General features: G+C 43.9%; 2 protein-coding genes across 2 annotated transcripts; both read left to right on the top strand.

Annotated features, from left to right (window-relative positions):
* Positions 1 to 286: 286 nt before the first annotated feature.
* Positions 287 to 3,590, top strand: fbxo43 (F-box protein 43; the record flags this gene model as incomplete). Its single annotated transcript, XM_080004893.1, has 5 exons — positions 287 to 1,098; positions 1,221 to 2,030; positions 2,780 to 2,882; positions 2,987 to 3,184; positions 3,339 to 3,590. The coding sequence occupies 5 exons, from the start codon at positions 287 to 289 to the stop codon at positions 3,588 to 3,590; spliced, it is 2,175 nt and encodes a 724-aa protein (XP_079861019.1).
* Positions 3,591 to 4,518: 928 nt separating this feature from the next.
* On the top strand, positions 4,519 to 22,318 carry rgs22 (regulator of G protein signaling 22; the record flags this gene model as incomplete). The annotated part of the gene is made up of 19 exons (XM_080004892.1): positions 4,519 to 4,540; positions 4,633 to 4,661; positions 4,764 to 4,826; positions 7,420 to 7,605; positions 7,696 to 7,781; positions 8,671 to 8,828; positions 9,033 to 9,342; positions 9,955 to 10,116; positions 11,034 to 11,121; positions 11,237 to 11,338; positions 12,249 to 12,443; positions 13,064 to 13,156; positions 13,888 to 14,075; positions 14,155 to 14,317; positions 15,674 to 15,832; positions 19,664 to 19,732; positions 20,776 to 21,207; positions 22,042 to 22,206; positions 22,310 to 22,318. The coding sequence occupies 19 exons, from the start codon at positions 4,519 to 4,521 to the stop codon at positions 22,316 to 22,318; spliced, it is 2,679 nt and encodes an 892-aa protein (XP_079861018.1).
* Positions 22,319 to 22,507: the final 189 nt, after the last annotated feature.

Below are 22,507 nucleotides of genomic sequence, written 5' to 3'. Positions count from 1 at the left end.
CAGCTTTATTTGTCTCGCCTGATTCTCCCTCCCTTGGAGAAGTAATGACGATTAGTTGTTTATAGATCAAAACATGGTAAGATTCTTCTCCAAAGAGGGGGATTGGTGGCAGTCGTAAATGAATGAATGAATGAATAAATTGTGGTATTTGTCAATATTGCCCAGCCTTACTAATGACTCTTGAACATCATTATCACTGTCTTTTTTTCTGTTATTCTCTTGCAGGGCATTTGACACAGCTCTCTCTTTGTGATTGATTAAAAAGAGTGCACATCTGAGGAGGAGAATGGACAGCACTCCAGATTCAGCTGTTCAACTACATCGATGCAAAGAACCGCATTATTATGGAATCTCTGATAGTGGCTACTCTGACTTAATCCTCAGCACGGAGAGGGCCGGCCAGACTAAGTATGTACCTCGTGGACTGTCGTCTTCAGACCATTTTAATGAAATTCCTAAAGAGAACCTCCCGTTGTCAGTCACCCCCAAGAAGGAGAGGAGTAAAGAAACTGTTCGATTTTTGGACCAAAGTAGGAGGGCACAACAGCCATCTGGAGTTGGCTTGTGCGAAACTCCTAAAGTATCTAAGAAAGATGCCTTGCTGCGACGTAAACTTCTCATGTGTCACCCGGAATCTGCCAAAGATGTCAAAACTGATGATGAAAGGACATCAAACACAAAGGCGACAGAGTCCAATTCCAAGTCCTGTTTCGGTGGCTCCTATGACTCTCCAGACAGTATAACTTTTGGAGCGTTTGCTTCTAGCACTTTAAAAACTGAGCTGGAGGTGGCCTTTTCTGGTAGAAAACGACGGCTTTTCTTCTCTCAGGTGAAGACCTCTACTTTTAAAGATGGCGGAAATGCCAGTGGGGACTTGTCTAGCTTTGTGAGGAAAATCTCGCTCTCTGACGCAGATCTCAACGAGAGCGTCATATCCTCTGGCCACCTCGCCGCAGAACATCTAGAGACCCCACACCTGGATACATTTCTTTCTGCCCTGGCAAGGGAAAACTCTAACACCCCTGGCAGCAGCGTGACTTGTGAGAGTCCAGATGCCTTGTGCACGCCGCCATCCACATGTGTCCCCAAGTACACAAGGTACATGCTATTTTTTTGTTTGTTTGACCTGCAAATGAAATGAGACTTTACTGATTAAAGATAATGGTGGCGTTTATATAATGTATGCAAAGCTTAACCCCTCATTCTTAACCTTCAAACAGGTCTGTGTCTGAGGACAGCGGTATCGGCTCCCTGGCTCTTGAAAAATCCCAGGACTCTCTTTCAGAACATGACGGCTCATTCCAGGAGCTGCTGCCCTTCTCATCAGCCCCCAGGAGCCGCTGTGAAACCCCGCACCTGGCGGAGGCAAAGCGGCGCACCCGTTTGCAGCGCCAGCAAAGACTCTCCACGCTCCGAGAAGGGGGCTCACAGTCTGAAGAGGACATCAGGAATATTGGCCGGGTGCGTGCCGACGTCAACCTGATGGGTGTAAAAAACAAGTGTGTTCCTCAGTGCCAAAGCCTCAGTAAAGAGGATGAAGTGTTTCTGATTTCCAATGTTACTCCATCCAGGCAGTCTGTTACAAAATTAAGCAGTCGAGCCATGCCCCTTGGCATTACCTCTGCCAAAATAGACAACGCTACTCCCTTTTGCACTCCAACAGCCAAGCAAGCTACAGTAACCCCTCTTGGCAAAGCCCCAGCTAGTCAGAGCATCACCCCGCTCCGGACAACCCCAGTCAGCCTTGAGAATCTCTCAATGACTCCTGCCCTGCAGCTTGTCCATGCCATGTGTCAGCAGAAAACCCGGATGTCCGTCGACCAGAGCCCTTGTCTGGAAGAGCAGCTGAGGTCCATTGCGGCACTAGCTGAGACCCCGCTGGCGTTTAGGACCACCATGCCTTTGGCGGGGCTCATCGGACGCAAGATGGGTTTGGGAAAGGTGGATGTGCTCACAGAACTAAAGAAGAGAAACCTAAGGCACATCCTGGCTGTCATATTCAACCACCTGTCCCAAGAGGATGTATACAGGTGGGAAGTTGTTATATTTTTTATAAAAGTGTACGGCAAATACCTTTTTCTATACAAATACACATTCCTAGTAGATGTTCTGGATTTGTCTCTGAATTTAATGCATAAAAATATATTGCATTAGGAATTTGTTTGAAAATGGATAAACAATGAAAACACACCATTGGGAAACCAGTTTTTTTTTTTTTTTTTTTTTATCTGCTAAATGCCAGACAAAAAAATAAAGAATATTATTCTTAAAGAAGGTGAGATGGGTTGCTGCCAGATATTATATTGAGCAACCCACCACATGTCAATCTAACATGAAGTAGAGCATTTGAATAACATCTCCAGATAATAGCTTTTGGTTGACAGCAATTAGGCTTCTCAGGCAGGATCATAGAGTTTTAAAATAACCTGTCTGTGGTCAGACAGTAAGTCTCAACTGTGAAAAGAATCAGAATCGAAACATGAAAAAGATATAGGGCTTCCATTTTGATCAAATTTGTGCTTAATTTTCTTTTTTAGTTAAGACATAATTCTATTAACCTATAGGTCTTTCCTGCTCCATATTCTACTTGAATGCCATAACAACACAGCATTAATAACATTGAATGATCTATAATCTTAGACCCAGCGTTTTCTACATGTATATAGGCGGCATACGTGATGCAGCCTTTTAGTACCTTGGCGGGTCAAAATTTTGTTTTCTGAGATTTTTCCGTAGCCAATAGGTCACACAAATGTTTTTGTGGCTTGTGTTTGTACAGGTTTGGTCAGGTGTGCACTAGTTGGAATGAAATCATCTTGCAGGACAAACAGGCGAGCTGTAGGAGAAGGCTTCATCCAAGTGAGCTGGAGGCTTCTCTTGAGGTAGATTTAATTTGTTGCTTTGACTATGATACAGACAGTTATTTATTGAGTTTGACAAAGTGGCTCAAGGCATCATCTATCTAATATGTTGTGCTGTGTTGCAGCTTGGTGCTTCTGGCCATGTCCCCGATGCTGAGACCAGGCTGACTCTGGTCGAGAGGCCAGTCCTCAGATCGGTCCAGTCCCAGTCCCATTCCAAGAGCTTTGGATACTGCACCCCACAGTCTGGGAAAAGCAATTGCACCCCATCACAGCTTAAGAAGTCACACTCGAGCAGCAGCAAACGGGACAAGTTCCTTCAAGTGAGTTCCTTTTAGAACCAACATTCTCAACCTTAGGGCCACACCCCACATGGGGTAACATGATGGGTTCACGGAAAAAGACTAAGTGTGTTAATGTATTGTGTTCCATAGTGTTAACCAACAAAGTGTCTTCATGCCTTCCCTGTTTGACCAGGTGGCCAAAACCCTGTTTAATGATGAGTGCCTCAAGCCGTGCCCGAGATGCGAGCATCCGGCAAGGTGTCACCCCATCAAAAAGGAGGGCCTGTGTAGCAGGGCCGACTGCGCATTTCAGTTCTGCACAGCCTGCTTGTGTGCTTTCCACGAGTCCAGAGAGTGTGCCAGCCGCTCCGCCGACCGTCGCAGTAAGAGAGACGTGCTGCTACCGGGAAGTGTTCAGAGCAAACGTAACCTCAGGAGGTTGTAGCTGGGCTGCAGTGTCTCACCATGCTATCGGGACGCTACGCTAATGCCACAATGAGGTTTTTTTTTTTTTTTTTTTTCTTTTTGAGAGAGACCAGTTGCATAGGTGCAGCTGTTCTGAGCCCCTGAATGTGTTTATCTATGTATTGTAGTTGATATATATATTTTGTTCTCTCTCTGTGTGTGTGTGTGTGTGTGTGTGTGTGTGTGTGTGTGTGTGTGTGTGTGTGTGTGTGTGTGTGTGTGTGTGTGTGTGTGTGTGTGTGTGTGTGTGTGTGTGTGTGTGTGTGTGTGTGTGTGACCAGCAGATGCCATCAGATTTGTCTGTCATAAGCTCCTCGTCATTTCTTGCACATATTGATCTATTGTTCAGTCCCCCCCCAATCTTTTAATTTTTGAAGTTCTTGTATGACATTTTAAGGCACTGCCAATATCTGTAAAACATTTTTTTGTATTTTTGTAGAATTTTTTTCCCAGATACTTTTAAATAAATCATTTTAAAATACATTTATTTTTGTCTGTGTTCAAATGGTTAGGGTTTCCTCAACTCAATATTCAGCATCTCGAGGTATTTGCCGCCACCCAGTGGTAGAAGTTAGATATTTCTCAACTGAAGTGTGTGTGTGTGTGTGTGTGTGTGTGTGTGTGTGTGTGTGTGTGTGTGTGTGTGTGTGTGTGTGTGTGTGTGTGTGTGTGTGTGTGTGTGTGTGTGTGTGTGTGTGTCTTTAGCCTTTGGCTTATTTCGACCAGCCAATGCACTATCCATGTCCCCCCCCCACCCCTGTACTCTAGTTAAAGTTTTACTGCCCCCTCCCCCCGGTTTGGAATTGAGTCCACTCCCATAGCAACCTGCAGTGTGTGTCATTACACAGAGAGCCTCGGTGGCCTCCTCCACTTCACCCCTGCAGCTAACTTTGATTCTGAGGTGAAGAATGTACAGGCCGAAGATAGCAGGTGGGGACGGCACTTTTAAGAAATTGAACACTACTACAATAACTTGACCAGATAACGAGAAGATTTATTTGCTCTTTTTGTTTTTTTAATAGCTCTTCCTGAAATCACTGCTGGGAATTTTGTGAGTACATGTTACACCAGATGAATAGATTCTCCTCCATCCTGCTGGTCTTTGCTGACTTCATTATTATTATAGTTTCCCTCTCTGTTTTTGTTTGTACAGGAGCACTACTTGAATTCTGATGAGACATTGGTTGATTTCTTCAACGACTTCTTGAGTCTTCCGGTAAAAAAAAAAAAAAGATTATCCGATTTAATTGTTTCATTAATGTGATTCTGTTGAGGTGGTTCAGTGAAAAGGCAGTCGAAAGTGGACAGTTTTATGTGAATACTGCTGAAATACAGAATGAACTTGGAATCGATATTTAGTTTCCTTAGCAAGGCTCCCGGTGACCAGCACTCACGTGTCAGATATAGAATATAAAATAAATAATACAATTTAAATTGTGTGTGTGTGTGCGCGCGCGCGCAGATCAGCCACAACATTAAAGCCACCACTAATATTGTGTAGGTCCCCCTTGTGCCGCCAAAACAGTTCTGACTCGTCAAGGTGTCCTATGGTATCTGGCACCAAGACGTTAGCAGCAGATTCTTTAAGTCCTGTAAGTTGTGAGGTGGTCCTACATGGATTGGGATTGTTGTTCTAGCACATCCCACACATGCTCAATCGGATTGAGATCTGGGGAATTGGGAAGCCAAGTCAACATCTTGAACTCTCTGTCATGTTCCTCAAACCATTCCTGAACAATTTTTGCAGTGTATCAGGGCGCATTAACCTGCTGAAAGAGGCTATTGCCATTAGGGAATACCGTTTCCATGAAGGGGTGTACTTGGTTTGCAACACTGTTTAGCTAGGTGGTACGTCGCAAAGTAACCACCATCCATCCACATGAATGCCAGGAACCAAGGTTTCCCAACAGAACATTGCCTAGAGCATCACACTGACTCCGCTGGCTGGCCTTCTTCCCATAGTGCATCCTGGTGCCATCTCTTCCCCAGGTACCACACACACACACACACTCGGCCATCTACAGTAAATTATAGAATGTGATTCTCAGACCAGGCCACCTTCTTCCATTGCTCCATGGTCCAGTTCTGACACTCACGTGCCCATTGTAGGCGTTTTTGGGGGTGGACAGGGGTCAGCATGGCCACTTTGACCAGTCTGTGGCTACGCAGCCCCATACGCAGCAAACTGCAATGCACTGTGTTCTGACGCCTTTAATTTTTTCAGCAATTTGTGCCACATAGCTCTCCTGTGAGATTGGACCAGACGAGCTAGCCTTCACTCCCCATGCGCATCAATGAGCCTTTGGTGCCCAGGACCCTGTCGCAGGTTCACTGGTTGTCCTTCCTTGGACCACTTTTGGTGGGTACTAACCACTGCATACCCGGAACTTCCCACAAGACCTGTCGTTCATCACAATTTGTCCCTTGTCAAAGTTGCTCAGATCCTTACGCTTGCCCATTTTTCCTGCTTCCAACACATCAATTCAAGAACTGTTTACTGTTCACTTGCTGCCTAATATATCCCACCCCTTGACAGGTGCCTTTGGAACAGGAAGATCAATGTTATTCGCTTCACCTGTCAGTGGTGGTAATTTTATGGCTGATTGGTATAAAAGCTTGGATTCGGATCTGTTGTACAGTCCCCCCCCCCCCCCCCCCCCCCCAATAATTTCCATTTCCGAAATTCTTGTATGGCATTTTAAGACATTGCCAATGGTTTCAAATATTTTTTTGTATTTTTGTAGAGATTGTTCCTTGGATAGTTTTAAATGGATTATTTCAAAATATATATTTTTTGTTTGTGTTGTGTTGTACTTCAAATGGTCCTAGACTCAATATACAGTATCTCTCTGTATTTTCTGCCACCCAGTGGTAGAAGCTAGATATTTCTTAAATGCAAAACTACTGCTTTAAGTCCAAAAAAAGTCAAAATGGATGGATGGAAAATGGATAGATAGATAGATATGTCTCTGTGTGTATATATGTATGTATATACTGTGTATATATATATATATATATATATATATATATATATGATATTCAGGTAGTATGGGCTTGTCACTGTACCATTCACAAAGTGTAGGGCAGTTCTGTATTGACTAGACACACCTGCCCACTCTGTACCACCACCACCACCAAAGGCTCATCTGGTGACAACTGGGCTGATGCATAGCGCTCTCCTTGACGTCTCCAACATCGTTGGCGGCCATCATTTCTGCTCAACGTGAATCGACTTTCATCAGAGAACAGCACTCTGTGACACTCTAAGCTCAGTAGCCACTTCCCTCTGAGAACATCCTATTTGAAGCCTCACAATGGCGAGGTACTGTTGATCAGTTGTTAGGTGTTGTCTTGGTCTCATGATGTCAAAATGTGAACAGCATGATGAAGAGGACTGTTTAAATACCAATTGTAATTGAACCAGGAAATGTATTGGTCGATTCATGGATCAAACACCTGTTGTGAATTTTGCCGTTCAGCTCTTTGTTAGAGAACAGCAAGTTGTGCAAAAAGTACTGAAACATTGAACAGTTGGACATGTGCATTCAAAAGTTTAGAGAAGGTCAAATTAAGTTCACCTGTAAAGGTTATAGTGCATTTTAGGTTCATCTTGAAATTTCATCCGAAAGCCGAATATCCCTAACTTTGTGTGTGTGTGTGTGTGTGTGTGTGTGTGTGTGTGTGTGTGTGTGTGTGTGTGTGTGTGTGTGTGTGTGTGTGTGTGTGTGTGTGTGTGTGTGTGTGTGTGTGTGTGTGTGTGTGTACACAACCTGCCGAAATTAATAGGTTTCACTGTCTATTGAACCCAGTGCTTCCCAGTTGCCGTGTTCTTCAGCCGTGCTGCTGGGCATTTCGAGGCGGTGAGCCCGGGGGAGCGGTGCCTCCGCCGGAAGATCTCCGCGGTCCTGCACCACGGCAGAGCTCAGCTCCTTTCAGACGACCCAGCGACTTTGGCCCACGCAGCCCCCCTGCCGGACAACCATTACACCGCCCGGGTGAGTGACGCACTATGCACAGTGACCCCATTTGTTTATGACCTCTTGTTGGCTGAAAAAAGCACATTCCTCTTCAACTGATTTTTGCAGTGCCTGGACAAAGAGCAAGGAATGCAGTGGATTATGAATGCACGGTTCCCCCTGTTTGTCCAAAGTGACTGCTACACTGAATACAGGTATTCTTTGTGAACGCAGGATCCCCAGGAGTCATTCAAGAGGTTCCAGGGTGGGCGCTTTGGCAAAAATGATTAATAGTTCATCTTCACTATTGTTTTGTTTACAAGATACTAGCACCATCAGAGACTGTACGATCATAACTGTTTTGATCATAATTTTACTGTTATCACCCTAACTAAACAGTAAAGACGGGTACGGTATTTTGGACTAAAGCATATTGTTTTGTGACGCATATCAAGTTGATGGCCCCAGATATGAAAAAAAGGTTCAGAATGGCCGCAGTAATTGATGCCTTTTAACTAGATACTTTATCAGAACCAAAGATCAGCAGTATTTTATAGAGATATTGAAAATATCTGGTGAGCTGGTATGAACTGTCTGCTGAAACACCCCTAGTTTGAATAGTTTTTACCTGCTATATTTCTTTAAATGCTCTGGCTGCAAAGAGCCAAGCTTGATACATGGGAGGTTGAGATTTTTGGGAAGCATTGCCAAATTTCAATCAAAAATATCACTTGAGTGATCATATATATGATGCATATCTACCCATAACAAGGTAATAGTAATCTTGTGGCTTGTTTGGTTTATCCATTGCCAGCATCCCATTTAATAGGACTTGAGTAGAGTTACAACCCCCTGCACGCACAGTGCATTCCACCATCACCCATAATGCAGTGCTACTGAACCCACACTACTGAACCTCCTAAGGCCAACTAAAATATATTTTACAGCACACTGTAAGTTGTTTGAGTAAACTAGCAAAGGGTAGCCTAAAGGAAGAGTCTTTTATCCGTACATCAATCTCGACATGCTTTCAAATAAAGACAATTGTGTACAAGCACACTGTAATTCTGTCAATAGCCTTTTTTCTTTTTTTTCTTTCTGTAGACTGGCCAAGATGCTGTCTCAGTGGAGACCATATCCCGATGAACAAAGTACAGATTACCAGTCGGTCAAGTGCAATACAAAGCCCCCTGGAAACCAGACGGACACAGTGACAGGCAATGACCGACCCAGCGCCCCAACCGCCTCGCTGGAGGAAGGCGGTATGTATTTGCCCGTGAGTTGGGTTTCTTCAAACCCCCATCCACCCCGCCCCCATCAGTCTATTTACATTTCTCACACTCGGAAACCACGGACACACTCGTTTTGACGCCATCGTCAGAGTCACAAGTCATCCATCTCTCCCCTCCTCTCACCCTCACCGATGTCTCCTTCTCCACCTGACCGCCACCTCCATCTAACCACAGGGGACCCAGACAGGCCTCTAGAACATCTAGCTGCTGCCGCTGTGGTGAAGCAGGTGATCAGAGCTGCGGTGGAAGTGATGGAGGGGTGCATCCAGAAGAAACTGGGGGTCAAGCAGGAGGAGGACAGTGATGGTGCGAAGAAAAAAAATGTCCTCAACGTTCGTTACCATGGCGCCGGTTTCTATGACAGCAGACGGACCCTGGATCAGTTTAAGGAGTCGTTACGTGGAACGCAGGGAGAGAAGCTTCTGCATCTGTGGATGGACATAGAGAGACTGAAGACCACACAACACCCAGAGAGGAAGAATAGGTGAAAATGGAGGGAAAAAAACAGTGTCTGTCTGTCTGCCTGTCTAAAAAAAAAAAGGCTTTATTGGCATGGAAAACATAGCTTTTCATTGCCAAAGCGAATGAAGATAGAACAGAAAATTGGAACAGGAAAAATGTAAATCTTACAATCCAAAAAATATCTCTAACTATAAAGTTAGGAAGGAAGGTAGGTAGGTAGGCAGTCAGTCAGTCAGTCAGTCAGTCAGTCAGTCAGTCAGTCAGTCAGTCAGTCAGTCAGTCAGTCAGTCAGTCAGTCAGGTATTTCCCACTTTCTTCACCACATCACAATTACTGGACATTCTGGTCAAAAGCGCGCACTCCTTTGTACACACAGTGAAACATGGACAAAAGAGCTAAGCGATTAATTGAGAAAATAATCAACAGATTAATTGATAATGAAAATAGTCGTTAGTTCTAGCTCTAAAATATATACAGATAATTTAGGATATCATCAAATTGAAACAGAACATTTTCAACTCTATACAGATAAATGGAGATAACGTAAAAAGATCTATAGATGAATATCAAAAAATCTATTGAACCATTTTATCGCATGTCTTCGAATGTTATCTAATCCAATATAATCCATCAGGCACTTGAGCCAGATGAGAAGCAGATACATGCGGAGCTGCAGTCCGAGCAGTCTGAGTGCGGAGCTGTTCTCCAGACTGGGGCTGGCTACCTCCCCCTGCTGGACAGAGGACAAACTGCACCGCGTTCAACCCTGCCTCACTGAGGCTCTGCTCTTCTACTGGTACCGAGTAGAAATGTTTGACTGTAAAACCTGTGTCCCGGATGTCCTATTGTGGTTGTATACTCTTAGTTTGCATCATGTGATTTCCAGAAAAGTTGTTGATTTTATCGCCTTTCTATTTTCGCCTTTCCCACTGTTCTACCTGTGCAGGGCTCCCAGGTTGTGGTGGAATCAGACGGCTGGCACCGAATCCACTAACTTGGGGGCGCTACAGACAGATTCTACCACAGTGGAAGAAGAACCATACTGCCGCTGTGCAGCCCGTCTTACGCCACACCGCCCCGACACTGGCCCGCCTTCATCCCCTCCCGAGACGCCGGTAGGAACAGTGGGCGGGTTGGTGGGGGTGTTGAAGTCACTACGTCGTGGAAAGGCCCCCCAGGTTCTACAAATACGATACAATACGATAATACTTAATTGTCAGATCCCGTCTGAATTTTTTTTTGCGTGATGCAAGAGCAGCATCACAGAAAAGACAAAAAGTACAACAAGAAACAAACATATATACATACATTTGACATACAATTACAATCACAGAACACAATATTCAAGGCCCTTCAACATAAATTTGATCAGGGATTAAGCTCCATATTTAAGTTTAGGATTGACTGGAAGAGTGCTTCGGTCTAACCCTGTTCAATCGTGGAACCCTATACCTATATCTCCGTGCCTATATCTGCAACTGTTCAATTGGACTAAACACGTCTCAACATCGTATGAGATTAAGAGGCAACTAAATCTGCATCATTTATTTTTGCGATTTTCAGCTGTGTGTGTGTGTGTGTGTGTGTGTGTGTGTGTGTGTGTGTGTGTGTGTGTGTGTGTGTGTGTGTGTGTGTGTGTGTGTGTGTGTGTGTGTGTGTGTGTGTGTGTGATTAGTCATTCTCCAGTATCAGTAGCCCAGCACTGTGCGGCAGTGGGATGGACAGTATGTTCAAAGCTCTGTTCCTCAACTCTCGTGCCGGTCTTTACTTCACACGCTTCTGTGAACGCTCTGGAAATCAGGTGGAGTAGCAGCTGGATTCCATTTTTTTGTCCTTTGCACATGTCGTACTTGTTGTTTCCATCGGAGTCGATCATACTCCCGCCCCCCCCCCCCCCCCCCCCTCTCCCATCTCAGCTGTGGGAGAGCGCCATCCATTTCTGGACTGATCTTCAGGACTACCATCAACTGTTCTACCAGAACAGCCTGGACCCATACACCATCCAGAGACAGGCGCAGGTCAGTTGTATACTCAGGACAATACACACATTCAAGCTCGTTCATAAGGCCCCAGTTCACAGCCCACCTCAGGGCTCCGAAATCCACCATCCAGAGAAGCCGGGAAGGGTAGACGGCCATATGTCAGGATTCAATGTCATGATGTCAAATTGGCAATGTTAAAGTGGTAATCCATAAAATCGTCTGTGTGGGGTGGATTAGCAAGTCCCAGAACTTCATTTGAAAAGATTTACTTTTTATTTTTATTTTTATTTTTTTACATTGGTTTACCCTTGTAAAGTAGGCTTTCTTCTCATCCATTGATTCAAGGTTTGTTGGGGATGTTTTTTCACTGGAGGGTGCTGTTCTTTTTTTTTTTTTTTTTTTTTAACAAACGTTCATCCCGATGGACAGTTTACTGACCACACATAGGCTAGGCTGGTTTCTCCAATTCACTGCTCGCCCAATCTGTGTGTTCTTGCCCGGAAAGGGGGACCCCGCCACCAACAATTGGAAAGCTGTGTATAAAGAAGCCCGCGTGTGAACAAATTGAATGGCTGTTTGTTAAAAAAAAGTGCCAGCCAAAAAATAGTGTAAAATATGGGATTTCTTAACACAATAATCTTACAGATCACAACTTTAATACAGACATTTATTTATTCCAGTGTTTAGGTATAAGGCTAACAAAAGAGCAATAATGTTACAAACGTAGCAGAGAGGGAGCAAAAAACTGCATCTATCCCAACTTATGTTCAACATCCACTCCACAAAATGTCCTTCCCGTTAATTTTGAGAATGAAGGTGGCATCCGCGAATGTAACGTTATAATTCTTAATTCCGGTATGGGATGTTGGGTTATTTAGAAGGAAGATGGCGATGACGACCCTCATAAGGGTTCTCATAAGTCCTTTGTCCCCATCTTCCCGCCCAGTTCCTTTACTCCACCTACCTATGCTGCTCGGCGCAAAGCAGCGTTGGCCTGGACGAGGGCCAGAGGAGTGGGGTGTACGAGCGGCTCTGGCCCGCCTTCGAGGAGCTCTTTGACCAGGTGGAGGAGCACGCCCTGACTGTCCTCCTGGAGCCCTGGGCCCTACTCGTCGACAGAGACGCGCTGTCCTACCAGAGGGTCAGTTCCGCTGCTTGTTGTTGTGATATCAGGCCAATCAGTTATTGAACTTCTTTCTAGTCTTACTGACACAAACCCAAATATATTAGTTATTAAATTTTTTAAAGGGCTAGCCAAACCCTGCTTATACTATTATAATATGTGTGAGTGATGTGGTTTGCGCATATTGGTGATGCAAGACTCGCAAACAATTCCTTCGTCGTGAACACTCTGCACTTGGGAATCACTCGAACGAGACAAGTGGTCTAACAAAGCAAGTCACATATGCGCCTCAAGTGACTGAAAATGGATGGATGGAAGTAATGTCCTTGTGTGGGGGGGGTCAAGGCATTTGGCACACTTCATATTGAATGTGACTGATTTACATGTTGACTTCCACCGAAATGAACAACTGAGCCAAGAGACTCTTCTGGCCCTCGTTCACCAGAAATCCCCCTTGCTCATCGTAGGTTACACCAGCTGCATCAAACAAACGAAGAGTCTGAAAATTGAGGGAATGTCCTCCAAAAAGAGCTGGACGTTACCTCACTATTGCACACAGAATAGAGAGCATTAAACACCGTTGTCATCAGTTTTGGCAACATTTGGCATTTGGCATCTCTCTCTCGCTCTCTTTCTAGGTGTGTGTATCGGAGGAGGAGCGTTGCGTGGACAGTGCAGAGTATAGGGAGCTGCAGAGCCTGCACATGCAGTCGGAGCTCAGGCTGAAAGAGGTTGGTTCAATCGAGGTTCATGCCAGGCGTTGGGACACATTATGGAGAAGCACAGTACGATCATACCCAATGCTTTCTATGTTAAATAATAGGTTTGCCCGTTTTATTAAACATTCCTGAACTATTTACTATTGAGAAACACTCACTGTGCTTGAAGGCCGTCCAATGGGGCAAACGTTTAAGCCTTTAAAAAAACCAAAAGCACTAAAGCTCACATCATAGTTACCCATGACTTTTTGTATGAATTTCGAATGAAAATGATTTTAATAACAGTGACATAAGATTTTACAGTATTTAAAACGTGCTTTTTGCATTTGCGGTAGCACATCCAAAGCCTAGCGTTGGCTTTAGTGTAGTTTTCCAGTAGGAAGAAGTGCAGCTTCCTGTTTCTGGTCCATAGTCTCTCTAACATCAGCACATAAGTAACTTAAAGAGCTGATTTACAGAAGTGGTTATTAAGAGTTAATAAAACCCCAACAAACCTTATAACATGCACAAAACTAATCTTCTTTCGACGTAACGACAATGTCTTGGCTGTACTCTGAGTTACCCATTTTCAAAAAGGAGATTTCACATGTCTTTCAAGGCTTAAAATTGATGAGACAGGTTGTGCTATTAACAGTTGTAAATTATGGGAACCAACATTTTCCTCAGGCCTGGGTTGAAAAATGGCCAAGTTTAAGTGGACAACTAAGCCTTGTCTTTCCCTTTTGCTCTCTCTTTCTCAACAGCTACAGCAGGGTCGGCCCGCCCTGCTTACCTCCCCTCGCTCTCCACTTCTACCGGAGGGCTTGGTGCGGCAGCCCGACCCCTGGTCGGAGGTCCCGGAGCGTTACCGTGGTTACCGGCTCGGCTCCCTGCTCCGCAGTCGCCCGGAGATCCAGCACTTCCTGTCTTTTCTAGAGGAGCACGACGCCAGGTGGGAGTCATGATTGACACCGTGTTGGGACGTAAATCACTCAGTGATAGGATGCTAAAAGATGCGTGTTTGTGTGCAGCGTCCACCTGAGCTGCTGGCTGGACCTGGAGCGGTACCGGCGGACCCCTCAGAGAGATGTAACGGTCCAAGAAGCCCGGTCCTCAGACATCTCAGACAAATACCTGAATAGCAAGTACTTCTTTGGTCCCGGCAGCCCTGCCTTGGCAGAACAGCAGAAGAAAGCAAGTGAACTGTTATATACTGTAGGCCTCGTTGAAATTGACCAGATAAATTATGCTCACGTTTGCTAAGAAATACCGAATAGGCTTTTGGGCATTTACTGTATATTAGATAATACATTGTCACGGTGCTATATACATCCATGTAGCCTTGCTGTCAGGATCCTGGACAGAGGCATTTAGGCCATTTTAACGAAACTCAAAATCAGCAGTGTAGTGCTATTTTCTCAAGGACCCCTCCTATCACATTGGATGTAAGGCAAAACGGCTCAGGGGCAACACGGAAAATGAAAGTGGAAAAGGTTTTGTTAAGAGAGTCAGTACCAGGGAAATGTGCCTTTAGCCTATTGCTCACCTGAGTGCTCCCCAAATAGCAGAAATGCCTTGATATTATCCAACTATATGTTCCATGGTTGGGTGTATGGATTCTGTTATGTAAGCAGTACATTTAAGATTGAACTTTTTTATTTTCACTGCAGCTGCCTATGGCATAATTGTATAACTGTGCCGGAATTTCACCACACACCTTAAATGATTGCTGAATTGCTATTTAAATTAATTGCAATTACGTATTTACAAATTCACATTGCAGACTATTTATATTAATGCTGCAGAGCGACTGCTAACTGCCTTTCCAATGTTGTGCCTCCTCTGTTAAATTTCTGATATCTAATAAACATTTCAATACGCATAATAAACAGCACATGTTATAATCAAATAATAATAATGCCAGTATTCTACCACCAATTCGCAGCAACCTGTGACAAACTTGCATGATGGGAGCTGCTTTAATCAAACCAGATTCTGCAGTGTGTTAATCCAATCGTTATCCATTTTCAAAGTGGCTTCCTGTTATGAGCCAATCAGCTTCTGCTTTCCTAATAAAGAGGTATCTATTCTAACGAATCAATATGAATATATATCGATATAATCTCACTGGGAAGCTCGGAAAGGCAATCAAAATTATTTTATATATTCATTCCATAATGTTTAAAGCCACGATTGTGTCAAATATCAGTTCATCTTTTTAGATTCGCTATTAACCGTCTATGAGCACGACACACGTGAAAGCATAGGCTTCAGCGAGACTTCATGGCAAGCCCCGGGGGGAGTTACACCCAATCTAAACTCTGTGAAAAAGACCGACATTTTTACTGCCCTGGCCCTTTGCTCCCTCCATCCTTCAATCTTATAATGCCCCCTCTTTTCTCCGCCCCCTATCTACTTAGGTTTGAAATAGAGGGACATGGTAATGGAGGGTGTATAAAGGGGTTCCACTGGCAGTATGGGACCAGCCTGTCTCCACCCCGTCACACAGACCTTTTCCAATTGTGTCTTTTTTGACTCATGTCGGCGCAGGTCCTGTGTCTGGCAGGCGGAGAGGAGCGGCTGAGAGGCGAGCGTCTATCCAACGCCGTGGTCGCAGAGGTCCAGAGCGTCATCAGGAGCCATATCGAGAGGACGTGGCTGCCTCGGTTCCTGGCAACGGCCGAGTTCGCGGAGAGACAGCATTACAAGGTGTTGATTCTTTACTTTTTTTCAAATTCAGTTTTAGCTCGTCAACGAGTGAGCACATACATTAGGTCAATTAGAAGATGTTTTTGTCCAAAGTGACTTACAATAAGCACATTTTGTCTTAATATCAAAGTACAGTCACAGCCAAACAATAGGCAGAAATATGTTTCACTAGAAACTAAATTTGAATAATCGATATTTGAATTTGAATTGATCAACCTGAATAATTGCGTTGAAAAACTGAATCTGAATAGCATAATTCGAAATAGAATTTATTAGTTTGGAACCGAATTCCAATAAACTTGAAACTGAATGTATTATTCTGAAATTGAATTAATTTGCTCTGAAACTGTATTTGATCCTCACTGAAAATTCATTCAGTTCTCACAATTGAAATTCAGTTTACTGCAATCCACATTTGGGGCGTTGAGGAAGAGCAATCGAGTGCAAATTCACAGAACTCCTTTTCACATACTGTAACGACTATAGAGCTCAACAGTGAGTTCCGGAAGTTAAAATCCCATTCATATTCTGAATCGTCATAGAGAAGTACTACACTACTCAGAATCCTAAAGTGTAACAGCGATGTCTCTGATTGGTGGAGCTTGCTCATACCATGGAAATGTTTACCGCACCTCCGGGGACGTTTTTTGACTATTTTAAGTCATTGTCGGCCAGTGAGTTACTGTTACCACAGAACTCTACGATCATATACGTTACGTGTACCACAGAGCAACCATGATTTCAACACTATTATTAACAATATAAACATTATAATAATGACAAATGTTAAATTCAAGAAGAAGATTACCTATCGTTAGGTTGGAAGTCATTGGAAAGGTATCATTCGCAATGGTTTATGAGATGAGTAGTTACTTTACTCTTGAAATAATTATGTACACAGTCTTGTACCTGTGTTTCGCCTACCACACGCCACTCAAGTGGTGTTTTCAGGGACCTCCGGCACAGAGACACAGACGATGGGGTTGAGAAAACACCAGTTTATTGTTGAGAGTGGGCTAGTTGGAACAAGCCCAGGAGCAGATGGATGGCATGTCATGACAAGGGCTCCTCTCCTGTGTGTGTGTGTGTGGGGATGGGGGTTTTACCTGTTTCTCGTTAGACAGACCAACGAGCAACAGGTATGCAGCCACTCTGATCCTGGGCCCAGTTACCTAGACCCAAGACAGGTGTGGCTGCTCAAACCACACCATCAAATGTTTTATGGTCACCATTCATCTCGTAGTCAGTTAGCTTGGTTCCAAGTTTAAAACTCTTTATATAAGATTTTCTGAAAAGTCAATGGAGTGAATGAATGGGAAAAGGATAACTTCTGGAAACTACGCCGGTCTAAAAGTGGGCGGTCACTGTTGAGCTCTTTAGTCATTACAGTACATGTAAAGGAGTTCTGTGAATCTGCGCTCGATTGCTCTTCCTCAATGACGGGGATGTGTGTCTCAGTAAACTGAATTTGAATTTCGAGAACTGAATTTGAATTGAGAGAACTAAATGAATTTTCAGTGAGGATCAAATACAATTTTAGAGCAAATTAATGACATTTCATACATTTCATAATATATTCAGTTTAAAGTTAATTGGAATTCTGTTTCAAACTTATTCAATTTCAAATAACGCTATTCAGTTTTTCAATGCAATTATTCAAGTTAAACAATACAAATTCAAATTGTGATTCAAATGTAGTTTTGAATGCAATTATTTAAGTTGAGCAATTCAACTATGAAATATAGCTGCAGGCAGCAATACACGGGTATGTATTTCAGTTTTCCGGGTTCTGTTAAACGCTGCACAACTTACAAAAATAAGCTGTGGTGTGACTGTAAACTGGTGTGACTGGGTTTGTCATTGCTTTAACTTACCGTGATGTATGTGTTAATACAGCTGTATACTAATATATGATGTCTCAGCATCAGCTATGCAGACTGTGGGTCTGTACGGTGCCGGAACAATGTTTCACTGTGTTCTTCTCTCGCTCTGAGCCGTTTTTTCAACCCAGGGACTTGTTAGGTAAGGTCAGGTAACATTGAGGAAAACCCTGTGATCGAGGGGTCCGTCTGAGTCCACTGTGTCCACTGCGAGGTCACGTAGATTTAGTGTTTTGGGAATAAATTCTGTATAAATAAAAACATGTTTACTTTAAATGCAGTATCTTTTTTTTCATATGTTTTTCGCATGAGCATTTCTCATACTCGTGTATTCAACCAATCACTGTGCATTTACGCCACTGAATGTTCCTCTTGTGTCGTTAAGTTTAAATTTAGATTACATCATGATCGTTCTAGGATAATGCAGTGCAACAAAAAAAAAAAAGAAAGGCAGTTCCTCCAAAGGTCCTTATAACTTCCCACGGTGCAAAAACGCCTTCTGTGACCGATATAGGCGTAGTCTGAAGAGACACACACACACACACACACACATGACTATACATGTTTTACAGATTATTGCACATACTGTATTATATGGCCATTTTCCTCATCATACCTCACATTTTTGGGTTTTTAACATTGTCTCATTTTTCGGGTTTTGAATGACTTTCATTTTAACCAGTTTTTTATTCAGATATCTGTACTTCTACTCAAGGGTAGCATTAGAGTAGTTTTTTCACCACCGCTACTACCCTTCCTACAGCAGGGGAATAATTATTGAACACGTCAACATTTTTCTCATTAAATATATTACTGATGGGGCTATTGACATCAACATATATGTCCATAAATGTCACTGCACATCACCCTAAAAACACCATACCAACAGTGAAGTTTGGAGGTAGAAACATCATGCTGTGGGGCTGTTTTTCAGCATATGGTACTGGCAGACTTCACATAATTGAAGGAAGGATGAATGGAGAAAGGTACTGAGACATTCTTGATAAGAATCTGCTGCCATCTACCAGGATGCTGAAGATGAAATGAGGGTGGACATTTCAGCAAGACAATGATCCCAAACACACGGCCAAGGAAACTCTCCATTGGTTTCAGAGAAAGAAAATAAAGCTTTGAGAATAGCCCAGTCAATCACCTGACTTGAATCCAATTGGAAAATCTATGGAAAGAACTGGAGATCAGAGTTCATAGAAGAGGCCCCCGGAAAATCTAGATTTGAAGACTGTTTGTGTGGAAGAATGGGGAAAAAAAATCACACCTGAGCAATGTATGTGACTAGTTTCTTCATTTTCTTCAGTATTAAAGAAATTTCAGCAAGCGTGTAGCAAGCGTGTACTTTTTCCCTGTTTCATTCCACTTTCTTACACATAACGTAATTTATGGACATATATGTTTTCATTTCTTTGTATGTGTAGATTACTTAGGTTGTTACCGACATCTGGTGAAAATGTCATGTCAATAGCCCCATCAGAAATATATTGACTGAGAAAAATGTTGACGTGTTCAATACTTATTTCCCCTGCTGTATATGTTCCTATTGGAAAAATTAAGTTTGCCTATTGTATCCTCGGTGGCGTTGGTGGGTCCACAGCAATCACGTGGGAAACGGCAGGATGACACGCCGGGTGTCGAATGGCTCTCGGTGGCCCTCAGTAACCACAGATTCCCCATTATCTTCTCAAGTGTGCCTTGTTTGGACACTCGGAGCTGCTCATTAAGTAATGAGCGGCACAAGAAGTACGGCAGAGGGACGGGGGATGGATGAGTGGAAAAGAAGGTGAAGGGTGTGAGAGAGAGAGAGATAGAGGGTTTTGCCGTTAGTTACTGCTGCAGCAGAGAGAGGGGGAGGGAGTGTGTGTCGGGTGCCCCACGTGACCCCCGGTTTCCCCGCCATCTGCCCACTGACCTTTGGGTGTGTGTGTGTATGTTGTAGCCCCAAGCTGCCGCCGGCTCCTCGGAGCAGGGCCACCGCCGCCAGCCGAAAAGGAGAGGAGCCTGGAAGGTATATCTCTCTCTCTCTCTCTCTCTCCATCTCTTTCTGCTTTAAACAAAGTTCTCGACGTGCAACAGGACATTGTCATTGAGCTATTCAGATCATTTTGTAAAATGCTTTTGGTCGTAGTTCTTCCCTTCTTCATTGTTGCTACGTTTCGTTCAAGCTGTACCACAATAAAGATCCATACACTTTCTGTGTTGACATGTCTCCATGGGGGCAGTGGACACATACTTTTTTGAAGAAAATGTACTTTTCCGAGAAGAAACTTAAAAAAAAAAAATTATTATTTTTTTTACCTTAACTGAAATCCGTACCTCCAACGAATTAAAGTATATTTGGACGCAGCAAATGCTCGTCGTTACTTTTAAAGTTCGCCCCTCGCCTCGACCCTTTCTGCTGCCAATTAAGTCTTTTTGTTGGTTAGTGTCGTGCCAACTTTATGAAGCAATATTTTTAACAATATTTTCCAAACTCCAAATTGCCAGTGTGACCGCAACATAGACTTGCCGCTGCTTTTAGTTTGGAAAAAGTCCCATCTTATTTCGATTTGTTATTTTTGGCTACGTGTGCTTTTCCAGGTATCTTTTAATTGGCATATTCTTCTCCAGCTATTGAAGCCGTGGTAAGCGGCTCCACGATACAGCTAACTGTATGTTTAACTACAAATGGTGGAGAGTTCACGTGTGTGTGCGTGCGTGCGTGAGAAGAGAGTCTAAGATCTAATACATGAGGCCAACACAGTGCTGATGACAATGCTTTGAACGGTTTTGTGCGGCATCGTTCGCTCCTGTGAGTGTTAGGAATATATCTTTTTCTCCGTGACCCTGCACTCTCTGTAACTTCTTGGCCACTGTAGGCAGACTGATGTCTCTCTTAAGATGTTATTTGGGGAGGTACTCCAACGTCTCCTTGAGATATCTTATCAATAGTAACGGTTGGCAAGGGCTCTTCCCTACATCTGACCTCCATATGATGGGAAGATAAGGGAGAAAGATTTTCCTCTCACGGCTGTTTTGAAAGCTTCCTCCTGCTCCTGCTCCTCCCCGCAGCAGGCGGAGGGGCTCTGGATGAGTTCCTCCAAGGAGATCCTGACGTTCCGCAGGGTTCTCCTCAACCCCGTCACCTGCCTGCCGCTCCAGCGCTTTGCCGCCCTGCAGGGGGGCTTCCTGGAGAATGACGTGCTCTTCTGGCTGGAGGTCCAGCGTTACAAGGTTGGAGCAGGATTCACAAGAATCTATTTTGTTTTCGCCTTTAGTGTAGTAGACAGACGCGGTGATAGTTTCCCTCTGTTTTCCTGCAAGGAACTTTGTCATTCCCATGTCGATGAGGCCACCATCCAAAAGAAGATCTCCATCATCATCAACTGCTTCATCAACTCCTCCCTTCATCCTGCCGTGCAGATAGACGTCCCCCCGGAGCAGGCCCAGAACATTCTGGAGAAACGCCACGAGCTGGGCCCTTACATCTTCAGGGAGGCACAGGTCCGCATGTTGCTATGGACACCACGTTATTCTGCTCGGCTTCATGACGTATGACTATTCAAAGGTTTAAAGGCGTCCAGGGGAGTATTCCCGAAAGCTCTCTTGCATTGTAAGCGAGGCTTACAGTATGTCCGTTAGCCTGGTTAACTTCTGGGATCAAACTATTCCTGGAAGCCGGCTAGAAAACATGCCGGGTTACCTCGGGGGCAGTGGCTCAGGATGTAGAGTGGATAATCTACTAATCGCAAGAGTGTTTTGCATGCTAGCTTAAGTCTTATTGCGAACAACAAAAATTAACAAGTGTATTTGTCCAAATTAAATGGTCCGAATGTGTTTGTTTTGCTATCCCCTTCATTAAAATGTCATTATGCTTGTAGAACAACTGATCTGAGGTTTATTATTGCATATATATCAGAAAGCATGGTATTGCATTAAATTGCAAGCAAGAGGAAAAGAGGAAGGCCAAAGAGAAGGTTTATGGATGTGGTGAGGGAGGACATGCAGGCGGTTGGTGTAAGGGAGGAAGGTACGCAGAACAGAAGGTATTGGAGGCAGGTGATCCGCTGTGGCGACCACTAACGGGAGCAGCCGAAAGAAGGAGAAGATGGTATTGCATTAAATATCGAGAGTGTGCACATGAAAATATAATTTGTTCACCCTGCTTGAGCTCCAACAGCAAATTGGCAATAGGCAAGCGATGCTATAACTGTGTTATGACCATTTTCCCTAGCGAGCTGTCGGGAAATACCCCCCCAGTTCTGGCTTGTGTTTCCAAATATTTTGTGTTTGCGATATTTCTGTGTGTGTGTGTGTGGGTTTTGTGTCTTCTTGCAGATGTCTGTGTTCAGTGAACTGCTGAAGCTGTGGCCCCAATTTCAGGCCCTGAGGAGCAGCATGGCGGAGGAACAGCTCCTGCCTCTCCTGGAAGAGCAGGGAGTCAAACACAGAGCCAGGATGCAGAGACGGCGGAGAAAGGAGGAGGAGAGGAGAAGGAGAGAGGTGGTTTTACCATTTACTTTTACTAATTGGTGCACATTTCTGAGAAGAAGAATGAGGGGAAAAAAAGTCACCTAATTATGCTGTATATGTAATCCACCATTAGTATTACTAGTGATGTTATTTGCTATTGTTATATTATTCATTATATTTGTTAGGGAGTTCTGATTGCTCTGACTTACTGTTGACCCTTTTGTCTTCCTGTTTTGTTGTGTCTTCAAACGATCTTGCTTTGACACAGCAGGAGCTGGAGAGACAAGAGTGCAGCTGGTTCGAGGAGGAGGAGGAAGAAGGGTTGGATGGA

This window comes from Zeus faber (assembly GCF_960531495.2).
Source record: "Zeus faber genome assembly, chromosome: 8".
Classification (NCBI taxonomy): Eukaryota; Metazoa; Chordata; class Actinopteri; order Zeiformes; family Zeidae; genus Zeus; species Zeus faber.
The sequence above is the reverse complement of the archived record's forward strand: the minus strand, read 5'-3'. Positions and strand labels throughout refer to the sequence as shown.